This window comes from Tetrao urogallus (assembly GCF_951394365.1).
Source record: "Tetrao urogallus genome assembly, chromosome: 22".
In the NCBI taxonomy this organism is placed as follows: domain Eukaryota; kingdom Metazoa; phylum Chordata; class Aves; order Galliformes; family Phasianidae; genus Tetrao; species Tetrao urogallus.
In genome coordinates, this window is record NC_136835.1 from 1551161 (window position 1) to 1568982 (window position 17822).

Here is a 17822-nt window from a genome sequence, read left to right on the forward strand (position 1 = left end):
CCTTCTCTGTTTCATCTGATTTCAAGAGTCCGTCGTAGGGAACTGTATGGACAGGAGCTCCCCGGGCCAAGCCATGCAGGTGCCTGACCACAACGGGCTGGGATACCCAGCACGGCCGGCGTCCAGTGAGCACCCGCGGCCCCGCACCCTGCAGAGACATCACACCATCCAGAACAGTGATGATGCCTACGTAAGTGGGGAGAGTCCTGTGCCCAGCAGCTCCCGGATGTGTATGGCTTATGGAGGAGGTGACGCAAAAGAAAGGCAGCACCCTGCTCTGCAGGGCTGCTGGGGATGAAGTGCTGATGGGACGCAGCGGTTAGCATGCCCAGTTTGCTTAATGCTGAAAACATTTTAGCAGAGACCAATGTGGAAGTTCTCCTTTGTTCACGTGTTGCCTGATTTGTCCCAGAGCTGGCTGCATCTTTCCTTTTGCCCCCGGAGTGTTTCTGATGAAACCATTTGCACTGCCCCAGGCTTGGCTGTGGCTGCAGAAGTTTTACAGATGCACAGAGCCCAGCTTTCAGCTCTGCAGTGCTCAGTGACCTGGCCACACCAAGAGCAAAGAGCAGCTGCTCTGTTTTCTGCATTTTGAATCTCTGAGAACAATCAGACCCAGACTGTGGCATGTTTCTTGCTACAGCTTCCTACTGCTGTAGAGGAGGGCTTGTCTCTAATTCGTTACATGTAAGTCTGGAAGGGAGTCGAGTTGTCCCTCCATTCCACGTTGAGGTGACATTGCCTGCACCTGCACTGTCCCTGATGTGCACTCTGTACTCTTGTACTCTGAAGCCCTTGCTGAAGGCTGGCAGAAACTCCCTGGGCAGCTGTCAGAGGCAGCCGGGGAAGCCGTAGGTGCCTGGCTCTGGTCCCACTTTGATTTGTGTCCCGGTGTCTCCGCAGGTGCAGTTAGATAACCTGCCTGGGATGAGTTTAATGGCAGGAAAAGCGCTCAGCTCTGCTCGGATGTCTGATGCCGTCCTCAGCCAGTCGTCGCTCATGGCCAGCCAGCAGCTGCGTGACAGGGAGAGTGAGGGTAAGGAGCTGGCAGGCTGCAGACGTGGCGTGGGCACTGCTGGGCTGCGGGTCGGGAGCTGTAAGGACCTGCGTTGTTCTGACAGCCTGCACTGCAAAGCCACCTCTGCTGCCAGTGAGCTCTGCAGAGCCACAGGGGTGGAAGGGTTGGCTGCCACTGTGGGATCGAAGCCCTTCCGTGCAGTTTGCGTGAGCTGAGTTAAAGAGAGTCTCTTGGATTTCTCACTGCACTTGAGGCTTGGATGCTGTAACCATCTCTGGCTATGACAAATTTTGGGTCCAAACCTGTGGCAGCCTGTAGAGCTCTGTGCTTGGGTGCTGCTGCTGGCCCGAGCCTGAGCTTGTGGCAGTAATGAGCTGGGCTTCTTGCTGGCCTGACCCACATGCAGAAGCTGCAGCTCTTTAGTGCTCCTAATGCAAACCCTGATGTTGTTCTTTGATGTTACAGAATGTGGGGAAAGTTTGGAAGCTCAAGAGCATCCCAACCTAGGTGATGGCAACCAGCATCTAAACACCTCTTGTTACCCATCGACATGTATCACAGATGTCCTACTGAGCTACAAGCACCCAGAGGTGCCCTTTGGGATGGAGCAGGCAGGGGTGTAAGCAGGAGGGAGTGAGTATCTGTGTCCTCCTTTTCTCTCCAGCTGCACGTTTGGGCTCTCCTGGATGGCAGCCCTGAAGCAGCGTGACTCTGTGCATCTCCTTCCCCATCCCTTTGCTCCAGCATTGGTGCAGGGCTGGAGAAGAGGCTGTCAGCTCCGAGCTCCTCGCTGTTGGCTGCCCCCCCCCGTTTGCTCAGGGCCCTCCTTCGTGCCTTTGCTGTCCTTGCAGAGCCACGTTTTGTTGGTGGGGGCTCTGCTCTGGGCTTTACCCCGTGGGTTTGGAGTGGGAATGCGGTGAGGGGCTGTGGGAGCAGAATTGCCATTCTCTGGTATCCCCTAACACACCTCTGCTTCTTCTCTCTGTTGCAGGTTTTATGTACAGCTTTGAAATGAAAAGGTCCATTTTAAACCAACAGTATCTAGCAGCATTGCGCCAAATTGCCGTAGTATTTCTGACTAACTGGAATACCATGGCCCCCTTTCCTCATAATCACTTCATCCAGTGTGTTGTTCCTTCAGTTTCTTTAATTTTTTTTTTTTCCAATTTTTTTGTTGGCCATATTTGCCTGTAACTCCAGCTATCACTGAAATCACCGGAGAACCCAACCCTACGCGTCAGCGGAGCCTGAGCACCGAGTCTGGTTTGGAGGGCTGGTTTGTGAGCATCCGGGGCCGGCGGTGGGAGCAGAGCCCGTGGAGCCCACAGGGCAGGCAGGAGCCACAGTGCATCCCTGCCCTGCAGTGCAACCCTGCCCTGCTGTGCTGCTCCTTGGCCCTGAGCAGGGCAGCAGGGCGCTCTGCCCGTCCCCCCACCCCACAGGTGGGAGCTGTGCTGTCCTGCCTCATCTCTGCTTCTGCTCCTTCCTTCATCACCGTGCTGAAAGGATCACTTCTTCCCCTGCCCTCCCCCACCCCCTTTGTAATTTTTGCCTTTCTGATCCCCATGCAATTATTTTTTCCCTTTTAATTTCTTCCTCCTGGCTTAATGTAGGGAAGACAGATTTTTTTTTTTTTTCCTTTGTTTTCTGAGCTTTTCCTCCTGATCATCTAGGGTTTTTTTTTTTTTTTGGTAAATGTTGTTTTATTATTATTGTTATTAATAAAAGGCAAAAGGAATTTCTGTTTGAGAGAAATTTTTAACTAGATTCTGTTCTATATGAATTGTGACATGCACCTTTTGTTCAAAGTATTTTATTTCTTTTAATGACTTTGTAATTGTGACTGGTTTTCTCTCTCGTGCCTGTGGCAGAAGTGGTTTTCTCCTTTATGCAGCTCAAACGTGCATAGATCTCTTCTTTGTTCTTCTTGTTGTTCCTTCCTTGGCTGAGAGAAAGCAAAGCACCCCAGCATCCAGGCCTTGGGGAGCGCGTGGCGTCACCATTGCCTTTGGGACGTTGAAGCTACACCTGAAATCCTTCTTTAATGACACTTTTGGAGTATTTAAAAAATAGATATATATAATAATAAAAGAATCGACCCAGCCCTCCCGAATTTGCACAGAAGGAAGTGTGAAACCAGCATGGCAGAGGTTAATTCGCTATGGCTACCAACGCCTGCCCCCAGCCCCGGGAAAACGACGCTGAATGGATTCACAGGCTGGAAAGCTGGAGAGGAGGAAGAGCCCCCAGCTGGCAGCCGCAGCTCCTGGGGGGGAGGAGGCGCCGAAAGCCTTTTGCTCTGCGCCTTTGGTTCGTTTTCCTTTTGTTTACACGACACTGTATTCCTGGGAGAGTCGGCCGCCCTCAGTCAGCGCCCAGCACAGCAGGGACTCGCTTGTAACCGTGCCATTTCGGTGCCATTTCGCAGTATCACACTTTTCGGTTTGGTTCCGTTTTGGTTTTGTTTTGTTTTTTTTTTTATCATGGCTTTGTATTGTAGTAATCAATACGCAGTATATGTTGAATGTATATTAATATACTTTGCTATTATTTCTGTTTTTTGGAAATGTCAGAAGTATTTTTTTTTTCTTCCTCGTTTATGTTGGACTAAAAAAAAAAAAGAAAAAAAGAAAAAAAAAAGGAGAAAAGAAAAAAAAAAAAAAACACAAGGAAATTTCAGTCGATCTTTGGTCCATTTTTTTGTCGGTGTTTTTTTTTTTTTTTTTTTTTTTTTTGTGGGTCACTTGCAACTCGTCAATTATTCGGACAGCGGGATCATGACAAATAAAACCATGATGATGATCTTCCCTCGCTCTCTGTTTGCCTTGTTGCTCAACGCTGGGGGCGGATGGGCCGCAGCGCCGGCCGGGAGCGCAGCGCGTTGTGCTGCCCGCAGAGGAAAGGGCGGCGCTGCCCATCGAACCCCCCCTCGGGTGCAGCCTGCCCAAACCCGGCTTCCCTAGGAGCTCCGATGGGGAAAATCCGGAGCTGCAGCCGGGGGAGGAGAGCCGGGAGGGCACAGCCGCTCCTGGAGGTGGGCTGAGGGCGTTGGAGGTGTGGATGTGGGCTCAGGGCTGCGCCACGGCATCGACCGACCCTGCACTAAGCAGTGCCCCCGCTGACCGGCCAATTAACCGGCCCGTCCACCAACTGCTGCATCCACCGACCTTCCCATCACCAACCGGACCAGACATTGACCAGCGTGTCCGCTAACCTTCCCGTCCACTAACCAGTGCATCTGTTAACCAGCCCATCCCCTAACCAGAGCAGTCAGTAACCAGCCCATCCGCTCACCTTCCAATCCATTACCAACCCATCCCCTAACCAGCCCGTCTGTCGTTCCTGTGGGCTCTGCAGCATTACCTAGGGGCCGTGCCCGTGTCTGCGCCCCCCACTCAAGCCTCCTTTAGGCTCAGCCCTGGCGCTGGGGTTACGTTGCTCACGTAGGGTCGAGGCCGGGATGTGGACCCGTGCTGCAGATGCTCGGGGCTGAACCCGAGCCCCACCGCTCGGGTCCGTTGACGGCAGCGGGCACCCAGCAGCAGCGGGGCGCAGCTCCAGCCCTCCGCGTCGGGGGCCCGGCGGGACGCGGGAGAGGTGGGAGCAGCGGGGGGGGCAGAGGGGAGAAGGGGGGTGGTCTCCGTCCCGGCGAAGGATGCGGTGGGGACCCACGGCGGCGGCGGGAGGAGAACGAGGGTTTGGGGTCCGGGCGGCCAAATCCCTGCGGGTACAAACCCGGTGCCCGGGCTCCGTGCCGACCCCCGGGGGCTGCGAGGGGCCTCGACGGGGCTCGGAATCTGGGTCACCCGCAGCGTAAACATCTCCTTGGCCAACGCCGCATCCCCGGGGAGCTCCTGTTTGCTCGAGGCTCTGCCAAACCGGCGCTCCTTGGCGCGCTCTCCCGGGCCGTGTGCGCGATCCTTGAACTCTACGCGCCACATCGCCCCGCGCCGGGGAGCGATTTCTTGGGCTGCAGCGCCGGCTTATCTCCTGCGGGAACTGCCCCTCCTGCATAAATAGCGGCGGTGGGGAAGCTGCGGGCTCACACGGGACGAGCGGTGCGAAGCGGCGGCAGGAGAGCGCCGGTAAGAGCCGCGCCGTGCGCCGGGACCTTCCGCGGCACCGGGCTCTGAGCCGACTCGGGGCTCCGGTCCTACACAGGGCCAACCCGAGCCCAACTTCTCGCTCTGCCCTCAGGTTCAGCCCGAAGATGAGAGGCGTGCTGGTGACCCTCGCTGTTCTCTTCCTGACGGGTACGTCCGAACGGGGCAGTGGGGATGGGCTGAGCCCCACGGAGCCCGCAGCTCCCCGGTGGTGGGGCTCCGACCCGGAGCTCCTGGGCACGGCACTGGAGTGGGATCTTCCCCTCTGCCGCCCCCAGCACTCCGTCTGTCCCTGCAGGCACCCAGGCCCGCTCCTTCTGGCAGCACGATGACCCCAAGACACCCCTGGACCGCATTCGGGATATGGTGGACGTCTACCTGGAAACGGTGAAGGCCAGCGGCAAGGATGCCATCGCCCAGTTCGAGTCCTCTGCTGTGGGCAAACAGCTTGAGTAAGGGGGGGGATGCGTGGTGGTGTCTCTGTGTCCCCATGTCTCTGTGTCCCCATGTCCCACTATCCTTATATCCCTATGCCCCCATGTTCCCATGTCCTTGTGTCCCTGTGTCTCCATGTTCCCATGTCCCTGTCACCTCATGTCCCCATGTCCCCACATCCCCACACCATGTCTGACCCCGTGCCGCTCTCCCCAGCCTGAAGCTGGCTGACAACCTGGACACCCTGGGTGCCGCGGCTGCCAAGCTGCGTGAGGACATGGCTCCCTACTACAAGGAGGTGCGTGAGATGTGGCTGAAGGACACCGAGTCTCTGCGTGCTGAGCTGACCAAGGACCTGGAGGAGGTGAAGGAGAAGATCCGGCCCTTCCTGGACCAGTTCTCCACCAAGTGGACGGAGGAGCTGGAGCAGTACCGCCAGCGCCTGGCCCCCGTGGCTCAGGAGCTGAAGGAGCTCACCAAGCAGAAGGTGGAGCTGATGCAGGCCAAGCTGACCCCGGTGGCCGAGGAGGCGCGGGATCGTCTGCGCGGACACGTGGAGGAGCTGCGCAAGAACCTGGCGCCGTACAGCGATGAGCTGAGGCAGAAGCTGAGCCAGAAGCTGGAGGAGATCCGCGAGAAGGGCATCCCCCAGGCTGCCGAGTACCAGGCCAAGGTGGTGGAGCAGCTCAGCAATCTGCGCGAGAAGATGACGCCTCTGGTGCAGGAATTCAGGGAGCGCCTCACCCCCTATGCTGAGAACCTCAAGAACCGCTTGATCACCCTCCTGGACGAACTCCAGAAGACCGTGGCCTGAGCTGCCGGCCCAGGGACTGACCCCAGGCCATGCCGGCCCCCGGGAGTCCTCGGGGACCCCCCTTACCCTCCTCTCCCCCCCTGACCCGGAGACCGTCTCAGCTTTGCCATTCTTTTGTCAAATAAACGTGACTTAAGTTATTGGAGCTCACTCAGTCTTTGCAGTGGATGCTGGGGAAGGGGACCTAAGCCAGGAGTGGGGATGGGTCCTTGGGGCAGGGGGCAATAGGACGAGGGCTGGGGGGCTGCAGGATGGGTTAGGGTTAAGGTTTAGGGTTAGCTGTTCCCCAGCCACCACTGATCCCCACAGTGCCAGTCCCAGCTCTGCTCAGGACGTGATCACAGTGACGCTGGGCTGGGAGCTCCCCCTGTGCCACCAGCCCTGTGCTGAGCACTTCAAGAACCCCACCCTGGGCTGGGGGCCAGCTGGGTGTCAGCTGAACACCAGGCTCACAGTGGGGTTACGCATCTCATCACCACTCCACACCGCAGTCCATGGTGCAGCGCAGCGCTCAGCACCCCCAGCCCACCTTCCCCTCTCCTCCTCCCCCCTCCCCCCCACTGCAGTGACACAGCCATCTCACTCCAGCTCCACTTTATTTCAAGAACCACAACAAAAGGGAAATGGTGCTGCGTGTGGGATGGGGGGCAGGACCTGCACCCAGTCAGCCCCCACCAGCCCACAGCTGGGCTACGAGGTCGGCGTCAGCTTCCAGAGTTCGGCCAGCTGCTCCTTCAGCCGTGCCAGCTGCTGCTTCACCAGGTTGGCATTGTCCGACAGCCACCTCCTGCAAAGGGACCACGTCAGAGAGGGCTCTGGCAGTGCTCAGCTCCACTCCCCCCGCCCCGTGCCAGGGGCGCGCTGGGGGTCAGTGGGGTACGGGGTGCTGTGGGGCACGTGGTGGCACCTGGCTTGCTGAGCTGCCTCTGACTCCTGCACTGTGGTGAAGGCCGTCTTGACTGCCTCCGTGGCTTGCTTGACGTACTCCTGCACCTTCTTCACCACCACGTCTGTCTTATCCAGAGCATCAGCTCCTGCAAGCACAAACAGCATGGGCACGGTGCACCACAAACCCCACTGTCCCCTCACTCCCCATCACCCTTACGTGCTCCCACCGCCAGGATGGCCATGCAGATGAGCAGGAACAGGATGGAGACCTTCATGGCTGGGGAGAGAGCAGAGCATTGGTGTGGGGTCAGGTGTGGCACCCGGCTCCATCCCCTGGTGTCGGTCCCGGTCCTGGGGGCCCCACACTCACCTGGCCACGCTGTGCTTTGGCTTTGCTCAGTGGGGGCTGCCCCGAGTTCCCACTTTATATCCTCTCCAACGGCTGCTTGTGCAAAGGTCAGTGGTGGTGCGGCCGCAGGAAGGGGGCCCAGCCTCGGAGCCCTTTCCCCACTTCCAGATTTGCTCTGGATGGGCTCCTCTTCTCCCCCAGCAGGGGTTGAGAAATCCCCAGGGGCCAAGGCTGGGGACTGTCCATGCGTGCACACACGTGTGTGGGGTGAGGGTGGCCGTGGGGACATGCGTGGGGCCGGCAGGGGCACACGCAGCACAAGGGTGACATCCAGTGGCACCCGCTGCAAGCAGGGGATGCTGCAGGGATGGCTCCGCTTGGGGTGGGGGCTGCAAAAGCAGGGGGCTGGGTGGCAATGCCCAGCCTGTGTCCTCAACCCCAAACACCCAGAGATGGGGCCACAGCCGTGGCTCCCTGCACCTCGCCGTCACCCTGCAGCCACACACTGTGCCTCAGCGCGGCGTCCCCGCCTGCCTCCATCCCCATTCTGTCCCCTTCCTGCCCCAATAGGCTCTCAGCTCCTTGTACCCCCCCTCTGCAGGCTGTACCCACACACCCTGGCAGTGCTGATCCCTGGCACCTCGCCGGGCGCCGCGATGATCTCAGCTCTTCGCACACGTCAGGCGCTTCCACGTCGTGACCTTGCTAAAGTCCAAGCTGCGGTGCAGGCCTGCGTGGAAGCCGGCGTGGCTGCTTGGATGCATAAATAGCAGCAGGTGCTGCTGGCACAGCACGTCCCACAACCCGCAGCAGCACAAGGAGCCTTGCTGGCAGCACTCAGGATGTCGCCGAAAGCGGCTGCCTTCCTCTTGGTGCTCCTGGCTGTGGCAGGTGAGGCAGCGCAGGGTCCCGTCCTGCAGGGGGATGGTGGGGCTGAGCGCGTGGCTGTGCCTCGGGGTGGGAGGGAGGCAACTCTGACCCCTGTGTGCCTGCAGGGACACGGGCCGACGTCAGCCCTGACCAGGTGGCCACTGTGCTCTGGAAGTACTTCACCGAGCTGGGCAGCAATGCCAAGGAGACCGTGGACCAACTGCAGCAAGCTGAGATCACCAAGCAGCTCAAGTGAGCGGAGGGACCACCGAGGCACTGGGGCTGCGGGCAGGGGGTGGGTGCGGGGTGCTGAGTGCTGGGAGATGGGTGCTGAGTTGGATGCAGGGCACCCAGCGCTGGGCTCTGGGTGTTGGACACAGAGCACTGACTGCCACCTTCCACAGCACCCTGCTGCAGAGCAACCTGCAGAGCATGAACTCCTATGCTGAGGAGCTGCAGCGGCGCCTGGTGCCCTTTGCCACGGAGCTGCAGGCACAGCTGGTGCAGGACTCGCAGCGGCTGAAGGAGCAGATCCAGCGTGAGCTGGCCGAGCTGCAGGCCAAGCTGGCTCCCTATGCTGACGAGGTGCACCAGCAGATCGGCACCAACATCCGTGAGCTGCAGGCCAAGCTGAGCCCCTACGCCGACGAGCTGCGCTCGCAGGTGGACCGCGGCACCGGGGAGCTGCGGCGGGCGCTGGAGCCTTTTGCCACCGAGCTGCGGGAGCGGCTGCAGGACAACGCCGGCAGCATCCAGGCCTCTCTGGGCCCCTACACCGAGCGGCTGCAGCAGCAGATCGACAGCAGCGTGGAGGGGCTGAAGGAGCAGCTGACGCCGCTGGCCGACGAGCTGAAGGAGCAGGTGGTGCAGAGCGTGGAGGGGCTGCGCAAGGGGCTCAGCCCTTATGCACAGGAGGTGCAGGACGGCCTCAACCGGCAGCTGAAGAGCCTCACCGTGCAGATGGAGCGGGCGGCCGAGGAGCTGCGCTCCCGCCTGGCTGCCAGCTCGGAGGAGATGCGTGCCCAGCTCAGCCCGCTGGCCCAGGAGCTGCAGCAGGCGCTGAGTGGAGATGCTGAGGCCGTGCGGCAGCGGCTGACCCCGCTGGCACAGCAGCTGGATGAACGCCTGGCGCAGACGGTGGAGGCGTTCCGGCAGCAAGTGGCACCCATCAGCGAGAGCTTCCGGCAGCAGCTGGTGCAACGGCTGGAGGAGATGAAGCAGAAGCTGGACTCGGGCACTGCTGGCGTGGAGGACCACCTGGACCTTTTGGAGAAGGAGGTGCGGGAGAAGGTGGCCACCTTCCTCAGCACCACAGAGCAGGCGGAGAGCTGAGCCCTCCCCGGCACTCGGAGCGCTCACGAGAAATAAACTGGCACTTTGTGATGCACCCCGTGGTCTGTGTTCGTCCTTCTGCAGCCATCCTGGCCTCCAGGTGACCTCCAAATTTGGGTCCCAGGGAGCCTGAACTGAAGCCTGGGATGTCACCACATCGTAGTCTGGGTGGTACGTGGGCTTGCTTGGGGCTCTGGAGGTGAAAGCATAAACCTGAGCACCCCACTCCCCAGGCCGGGCCTTAGCAGAACCCCAAGCCTGGCAGGCACTCCGCAGCTCTACACTGCCCTGCTCCAGCCCCTTGCCCCCAGCAGGACCCTGGCCCCCAGCTCCATCCCATTGAGGATGGGTGACACAGATGATCCAGATGGGGCACTGCACATTGGCAGAGTACCCCCAGAGGTAACCCTGCATGCAGTGGTGTTTGCACAGAGCAGGGAACAAGGCTGGACTTTGGCCCCCAGCCCCAGCATCATCTGGATGGAGGCAGTGCTGGAGGTGCCTGGTTCCAGCAGGTCTACTCCTGCCCCTGTTTGCTGGGTTGCTTCAGAGCAAATATTTCAAAGCCTGGGGTCAGCAGCCAGGCAGGAGCAGCCCCACAGCAGCCCGTGCATTGGGCCCTCTTCTGCTCAGAGCAGAGGGTCCAAGACCTGCACTGAGAGCACTGGAGGAAAAATGGTAAAAGAAATATATAGAGCCACGGAGTCTTTGGCATTCTGTAGGGAAGCAGTTGCTCATAACTTGCAATCAAGCAGCCCACATCCCAGGAGCGCTCTCTGGCCCGGGCACTCCCTGCTCTGCTCTCCCATTCCCTGCACAACAGACCCCTCATCCCACACACAAGGAATTTGCCCCGAGATACAAAGGTCAGATGGGAGCAAAGGTCAGCTCCATCCCGAGAAGCCCACAGAACAAACAGCGATGGCCCATTATCGCTGGGACAACAACACACACCAACGCACCAGCAATCCGCCCACTGGGAGATGCTGGGGGAACGGGGAGGGCTCACTGCAGCTCTGGGGGTTAAGGTCAGGCCGGATGGCTGCAGTCCAGCTGGTGCAGGGCACGTGCAGCAGTCAGGTGACGGGCACTCACGTCATCCCCCAGGCACGCTGCTGGACCTCCACGTTGTATTTACATGGAGTGAGGTCCAAAAAGCCTACCCCTGTGGATGCGCTTATCTCCGAGCTCTTCTGCCGCCCGCAGATGGGTATATAAAGTGAGCCCGTGCCTGGCTGCAGCAAGAGGTGACAGCAGCCAGGTGCAGGGCAGAGGTGCAGCCTCGCTGCGCTCCCCATACTGGGGACACCTGGCCTCTGGCAGAACGTGTCTGACCTCGCTGGGCAGCCCCACGCAGGAGCAGCGCTACTCCCGACTCCAGAAGTGAGGTAAAACTGGGGAGCGAAACATAGGGACACATGGCCCACGGGACAGAGACTGTGGCATGAATTAACGCTCATCTTCTCTCTTTATCCTGTAGTGTTGCAGCTTGCTGGCCCAGCAGATCATGTCACTGAAGGCTGCGCTTCTGCTCACCCTCCTGGCCACCCTGCCAGGTTGGTGTCTGCGTGGCTCCAGGCTGCCTGGCGGCACAGGAATGGGGTGGAAAAGGGGTGTGGGGGAGTTCTGGCAACAGCCACCGCAGAGCAGAGGTGGCCACGCTCACATGGCACAGCTGCTCCGGCCCCGTGATGGGTTTCTGAGTTCCCTTGAACCCGCGCCATGACCGCCGTGTGCCGACCTGTTCCCATCCTCGTGACTCAGAGCGAGTCAGCAGCAGGCAGCTGGCGGCTGCTGTGGGCACGGGGTCCTGCAGAGCACAAAGCCCCAGCTGCCGTGTCCCTCAGCCACTTCAGGGGTGGCTTCCCAGGTAACACAGAACTGGTGGAACATGCGATGAAGCCCAAGAGCACCCGTACCGCACACCCACATCCATCCACCCCATCTGCTCTGTGTTTTCTCAAGCTTTGCTCTGCATCCCCAGTTCTGTGGGCTGCTGCAATAACCACTGCTCTTCTTCTTGCAGTGTCACCAGCCGAGCTGGCACAGAATGGCTTCTGGGATTACCTCAGCCAGCTGACCAGCGACAAGGACAGCCTAGAGCAGGCACAGGGCAGCAAGCTGGGCAGGGAGTTCACGTGAGTATCCTGCTTTTGGGGCTCACACCACTCTGAGAGGAGCCGGATGTAAAGCTCGTGCCCTTCCTGTAAGTCAGTGGTGCTTTATTAACTGTGACTGCTGCCTTGTACAGAAGCCTGAAGGAAAGCCTCCAGGATGGAGTCAGCAATGTGGGGAACTTCCTTGAGAAGCTGGCGCCTCTCAACAGAGGCATCCAGCCACGGCTGTACCACGACTCTGACAGCCTGCGGAAGCTCATCAGGAAGGAGCTGGAGAGTCTGAGAATGAAACTGTCCCCTTACGTGGACGACGTGCACCACAGAGTCGGCAAGCACCTGGAAGACCTCCGCTATCAGCTGCAGCCCTTCACTGAGGAGCTGCTGGACCAGGTGTCCCTCCGTGCACGGGAGCTGCAGCGCCACCTGACGCCCAGCCGCAACGTGGCGGCTCAGCTACTGGACGGAGTGGATGAAGTGCAGCGTTTCATGGCTCACTACGCCGATAAGATCGCCTTCCACACGGACCAGGTGAAGGACATCTTCCAGCCGTACGCCGACAGGCTGGTGAGCGAGATCCAGCGCTCAGTGGAAGAGCTGCACAGGAACGTGGTCCCGCACAGCCCCGCCAGCCCGGAGCAGCTCAACCAGCACATCCGTGAGCTGTCCGCCAAGCTGACGGAGAACGCACGGGATCTGCACCGCAACATCCAGCGCAACCTGGAGCGGCTGAAGGCCAAGCTCAGCCTTCGCCCCAGCCGCCCCGGGGAGCGCTATGCCGAGGAGATGGCCAGCGAGGTGCAGCAACGCATCGAGGAGTTCCGCAGGGACACCTATCTCCAGATCCAGGACTTCACGCGCGCCGTGCACCAGGAGACGGAGGACATGAGGCTGAAGCTGTCCTCCCGGCCCCACTACCCGGAGGAGACTGCGGGCAGCCCGGCCCCACTAGAGGACCTGCGGGCTAGCCTGGACGCGCTGTGGAGGGATCTGTCGCACAGCCTGAGCGAGCGCGGCGGGGATGCGCCCTGACGGCCGGGCACGGGGAGCGGGGCCGGGCGCAATAAAGGCTCCGAGCCACCACGCCTCGCCTCCTCCGCCGCCATCACCGTCCCTCTGCTTCCCCATCACGTGACCTCCCCCACTCACGTGATCCAACCCAATCACACAATACTTCAAATCACGTGATGTTTCACTCCCAGTCACGTGATCACCTACGCCGTACGCGCCTTCTCCGTCACGTGACCGGCCCCCATCACGTGTTCGCGCGGCGCGCAGGCGCTTTGGGAGCGGCCCGGCCAACATGTCGGCGCTTGGCGCGGTGGAGGCGGCCGGTGCCGGGGGGGCTGCCCTGTTCCGGCCTCTCAGCGCTGAGGATGGCGAGCAGCAGCCGGCGGAGATCGAGTCCCTGTGCATGAACTGCTACCGCAACGTGAGGGTGGAAAGGGTGGGGACGGGTGTAGGGGTGTGCTGGGGGAGCGAGGCCTGTGGGATGCCGGAGCTGGGGGCTGTGTGGGGATGGAGCCCCGCAGGGCCGTGCAGGCCGCGCCCGGCTCCATCGGGCTCCTCGCTGCTGCAGGGGGTGACGCGGCTCCTGCTGACCAGGATCCCCTTCTTCAAAGAGATCATCGTCAGCTCCTTCACCTGCGAGAGCTGCTCCTGGTCCAACACCGAGATCCAGTCGGCGGGCCGCATCCAGGAGCAGGGCGTGCGTTGTGCCCTGGCCGTGGCCTCCCGGCAGGTGAGCAGCACATCCCGGCTCCTCTCAGCAAACAGCTGGGCTGTACCAAAGGGAGGTGGGGAGCTGCTTCAGAGCTGCCCTATGTGTGCCCTTATTCCTCATGTGTTGCTCTTGAGAATAAAAGCTCTTGTGTCGTTTGAGAAATCACTTTATTTTTTTCTCCTCCAATGAGCCACTTAATCCCAAAACGTATGTGTTACTGATGCACTTGTGTGCATAAGAATTATCTTCCCGCATGTTGCATTTATCTTGCTTGCTCATTGCTCCCTCGCTCTGGTGTCTGCAGTGAGCAGTGCCTGCAGCTCTCTCCCCAGATCTGCAGAGGTTGTGAGGAATCTGCCCATCCTGAGTGGGTGGATGAGGCAGGAGTTTGAGCTGCCTGTTGGATGGTCTCTGAAAGTGTAACTTCAAACTGAAATGGGACATTTGTTCTGTTTCTGCCTCACAGCAAAGAGGGTGCCCTCAAACTATTGCTGCTTCTTCTGCAAGAACTGTATGCCCCAGTGTGGGCACTTAGGATGTGGAAGCTCCTGGTCCTAATGCTGCTTGTGAACTGTTGTGTGCAGGATATGAACAGGGAGATTGTGAAGACTGACTGTGCCACTGTTCGAATTCCAGAGCTGGACTTTGAGATCCCTGCCTTCTCCCAGAAGGGAGGTGGGTATGTGGCCTGTGCCCCTTTGCATGCCTCTGTTGTGTAGTAGGCAGTGTTTGAGGAACAGCCCTCCTGTCGGTGTGTTGTCAGGACAAGCTGTCAGGTTTGGGAAAACTGCTGGCTGTACTTAATGCAGCTTCTGTTTCTTTCCCTGTCAAGTTCTTACCACCATTGAAGGCGTAATTGACAGAGCTGTTATGGGTCTGGAGCAGGACCAGCCTGTCCGCAGGGTAAGATGCTGTGAAAGATGAATTTTCTGAGAGCTGCTTGGTTTTTTTTTGCTTGTTTACTTTGTAATCCCTCACCTACTGGCTTTACACTCTGCTAAATGTATCATGAGCTCTGGTTTGTGCTGTCAGCAGTGTTGTCTTCAGCTCTGGGTTCCCCTGATATCAGTCTCCAATGTGTCCTCTTGCAGGCAACAGACAAAGAGGTGGCAAGTAAAATAGATGACTTCATTAGTAGGTTAAAGCAGCTGAAAGAAGTGCATTCCCCTTTCACGTTCGTAAGTATGTCCAGGAGTGCAGACCCGTTCTGTTGGAGGAGTGGGCTGGCTTCTTAAGGCTTCCTCTGGCTTTCTTCTCCTATAGATCATAGATGATCCTTCAGGGAACAGCTTTGTGGAGAATCCCCATGCACCTCAGAAAGATGAAGCTCTTGTAGTCACTTATTACAAGCGGACTCCCCAGCAGGCTGCTATGTTGGGTCTTGAGGTAACGTGGAGGTGTTGTGTTCCCTTCCTGCTCAGCCTTGCCCTCTCCTCTGCTGGTGGAGTGGTGTCCACTTTCCTTCCACGCAAGACCAGCTGGCCTTGGTGTGCTCCCATCCACCCCTTGCTACCTGGGAGACCTTGAATTAGAGAGGAGGCACAGGTAGAAGCTAAAAACCTTCTGTTGCAGGAAGAGGAATCGGATGAGAAGCCAGCTGATTCTGCAGAGGATCTGAGGAACGAGGTGAGTGATTTTTTGCAATGCAGTGAGGGCTCTGTGCAGGTGACTGGCACGTGGGACAGGCTTGCAGGGCCGGCTGATGCTCCCTGACTGTGCTTTTCGTTCCTGTGCTTTAGGTACTGCAGTTCAACACCAACTGCCCTGAGTGCAACGCTCCGGCTGACACAAACATGAAGCTAGTGCGTATCCTTTGAGGGGTGGCACGGGCTCAGATGGGTGTTTTCTGCTGGAGTCTGTGCAAAGGCCAGGGTATGGGCTGCTTTGTGAGCTGACCTAGACCTACTCCTGCAGCATCCATAAGGCACAAATAAATTATTTCTAGTAGAAGCTGCAGGCCACTCTTAGATTCTTCTTCTGATGAATTTTCCTTGACTGTCTGCTCCAGAAATCCCACACTTCAAGGAAGTGATTATCATGGCCACAAACTGTGACTCCTGTGGGCACAGAACAAATGAGGTAAACTATTGACATATATATATATTTTTGGGGGGTGTTGGGGAGTGTGTTCTTCTGTGCCTTGATGGGGAGTTTCTCAGAGTTGTTGGCCAGGGTCCTGTGTTCGTTAAATTTGTGAAGGGAGAAAATATTGTGTCTGGAAAAGCTCCATGTAATGAATGAGGATAATCCATCTCCAGACCTGTGATGTTCCCTGCTTTTGAGGGGCTGTCCCCAAGCCTGGAGTAGCCTTTGCAACGCTCAGCAAGCTGAGCAGCCATGGCAGGCCCTTCACGAGCATCCTGGCCTGACTCAAGTACAAAAGTCCCATCTGCTGACTGCCACATGTTCCTAGGTGAAATCTGGAGGAGCAATTGAACCCCGAGGCACCAGGATTACCTTCAGAATTACAGATCCTTCAGACCTGACGAGAGACATCCTAAAGGTAATGAGCCTTCACGTGTTTCCCTCCCTCCCTCTTTGGCTCCTGTGGCGGGTGCACGGTGGCCTCGCTGTTCCCTGAGGAGTGGGGCTGTCAGGATTCACGTGGAGGTCTCTGTTGCAGTCAGAAACGTGCAGCGTGGAGATTCCAGAGCTGGAGTTTGAGCTGGGAATGGGAGCACTGGGAGGGAAATTCACCACTCTGGAAGGGTTGCTGAAAGATATCAAAGACTTGGTGAGTGGTTCTTGTTGTCTTCCAGTGGAACCCTGCCAAAGGGGCTTGTTTTACTCAAGGTGGAGCATTGCACTCCTCTGTGGGCTTCGTGTTACCTTTGCATCATAGTGTGTCAGTTACACTTGTGGATTCTTGTCTCCAGCTCCTGTACCCCACTGCTTTGGTGGCAGCAGGGGTCAGACTTGGTCATGCTGTCAGCTTGAATCCTTGCACTCTGCCTGAGGGGCAGTTCTGAACACCCAGCAGAGCTCAGACCCCTCTGTACTAATATTTAGTCTGCCTGTGGCACGGGGATTTTGGTGCTGGCTTTCTCCTGTGCTGCATAAATGCCCGTGTCTGCTCTTCCAGGTTGAGAGAAACCCATTCACCTTGGGGGACAGCTCTACTCCAAGCAAAACAGGAAAGCTGCAGGAGTTCATTGGCAGATTGCAGGAGGTAAGTGTCCTCTGAAGTCTCAATGAGCTGTAACGTGGTTTTGCCACCGTTTTTGCTGCTTTGAAGTGTGTTAACTCCTTGGCAAGTGTCGCCGTACCTCTTCAAGCTGTTCCACCCTTGGCCTTTGTGCCGTCACATCTTGTCAAGCTGTTGCTGTTTCTGGGGAAGATGTCAGAACTCTGAAGCATGCCATGAATCTGTCGGTGCTGGAAGTACTGAAGGATTAGAAGTATTGACATGTGCTCTCTTTCTGCAGATAATAGAAGGGAAGACAAAGGCAGTCTTCATAATGGATGACCCTGCAGGCAACAGCTATCTTCAGGTACGGTGGCATGCAGTCAGACTTGAAGTATTCTGAGCAGCTTGAGTGTGTTTTCTTCGTGTCCTTGATGTGTGTTGGCTGTCAGGGTTTGTTTCGGGCTGCAGTACTGAGTGGGTTCGTGTAGGCTCTGCCCAGAAGAAAACTGCTTGTGGCTTTGTGGGAAGGGAGGTGGGAGCGGTGTCAGCTCTGTGGTATCAGGGAGTCTAGTTGTCCTGTCTGGACTGAATGATGAGGTCTGTGGCATGAAGGTTTTATCCTCAGTGCTGGAGTTGGATTTAAATCCTGCCTGCAGCCCTGCAGCACTGATGAAGCATTTGTAGCCTGAGGCTCGGGCACGGTGTGCAAGAAGCTTTTCTCTCCCTGCAGAATGTGTACGCCCCAGAGGAGGACCCGGAGCTGAAGGTGGAGCACTACGAACGCACATTTGAGCAGAACGAAGACCTGGGCCTCAATGACATGAAGACTGAGGGCTATGAGACAGCGCCCGCCTCGGGCCGGTAGCAGCACGGTGCAAAGCAGCCCCTCCATGCTCTGAGGAGCAGAACTTGTTCCTTCCCGTGCTGCTGGCGGCGGCTCGCAGGCCTGAAGAACAAGAACTTCCCGGTGGGGGGCACTTTGGGGGGGTATTTAAAAGCTGTTTGTGCGGCTTCTGGATTGCGGGGCTGCGGGCGCTGTGCTGGACGCC

General features: G+C 58.1%; 6 protein-coding genes across 9 annotated transcripts in view; 5 read left to right on the forward strand and 1 right to left on the reverse strand.

The window, feature by feature from the left end:
• SIK3 (SIK family kinase 3) overlaps nt 1–1641 on the forward strand; it is a gene marked incomplete at both ends in the record, with an annotated part of 70288 nt that extends 68647 nt beyond the window's left edge. For all 4 annotated transcript variants that reach the window (XM_079545743.1, XM_079545745.1, XM_079545746.1 and 1 more), the window contains 3 exons: nt 27–190; nt 904–1036; nt 1484–1641. In XM_079545743.1, coding sequence (XP_079401869.1) covers nt 27–190; nt 904–1036; nt 1484–1641 — 455 coding nt within the window. The remainder of the gene's footprint in view (nt 1–26; nt 191–903; nt 1037–1483) is intronic.
• A 3587-nt stretch (nt 1642–5228) lies between these two features.
• On the forward strand, nt 5229–6495 carry APOA1 (apolipoprotein A1; the record flags this gene model as incomplete). The annotated part of the gene is made up of 3 exons (XM_079545807.1): nt 5229–5271; nt 5420–5573; nt 5773–6495. 3 exons carry the CDS (start codon nt 5229–5231, stop codon nt 6368–6370), a joined length of 795 nt encoding a protein of 264 aa, XP_079401933.1. The 3' UTR covers nt 6371–6495.
• Nucleotides 6496–7060: 565 nt separating this feature from the next.
• APOC3 (apolipoprotein C3) lies at nt 7061–7533 on the reverse strand (the record flags this gene model as incomplete). The annotated part of the gene is made up of 3 exons (XM_079545863.1): nt 7061–7157; nt 7278–7404; nt 7476–7533. 3 exons carry the CDS (start codon nt 7531–7533, stop codon nt 7061–7063), a joined length of 282 nt encoding a protein of 93 aa, XP_079401989.1.
• Nucleotides 7534–8449: 916 nt separating this feature from the next.
• On the forward strand, nt 8450–9809 carry APOA4 (apolipoprotein A4; the record flags this gene model as incomplete). Its single annotated transcript, XM_079545884.1, has 3 exons — nt 8450–8498; nt 8603–8729; nt 8882–9809. The coding sequence occupies 3 exons, from the start codon at nt 8450–8452 to the stop codon at nt 9807–9809; spliced, it is 1104 nt and encodes a 367-aa protein (XP_079402010.1).
• Nucleotides 9810–11316: 1507 nt separating this feature from the next.
• APOA5 (apolipoprotein A5) lies at nt 11317–12955 on the forward strand (the record flags this gene model as incomplete). The annotated part of the gene is made up of 3 exons (XM_079545885.1): nt 11317–11365; nt 11836–11947; nt 12061–12955. 3 exons carry the CDS (start codon nt 11317–11319, stop codon nt 12953–12955), a joined length of 1056 nt encoding a protein of 351 aa, XP_079402011.1.
• Nucleotides 12956–13226: 271 nt separating this feature from the next.
• Nucleotides 13227–17638, forward strand: ZPR1 (ZPR1 zinc finger; the record flags this gene model as incomplete). Its single annotated transcript, XM_079545770.1, has 14 exons — nt 13227–13355; nt 13503–13664; nt 14231–14321; nt 14479–14549; nt 14738–14824; nt 14910–15032; nt 15219–15272; nt 15386–15452; nt 15655–15725; nt 16060–16149; nt 16270–16380; nt 16729–16815; nt 17072–17137; nt 17504–17638. 14 exons carry the CDS (start codon nt 13227–13229, stop codon nt 17636–17638), a joined length of 1344 nt encoding a protein of 447 aa, XP_079401896.1.
• Between the last annotated feature and the right edge of the window lie 184 nt (nt 17639–17822).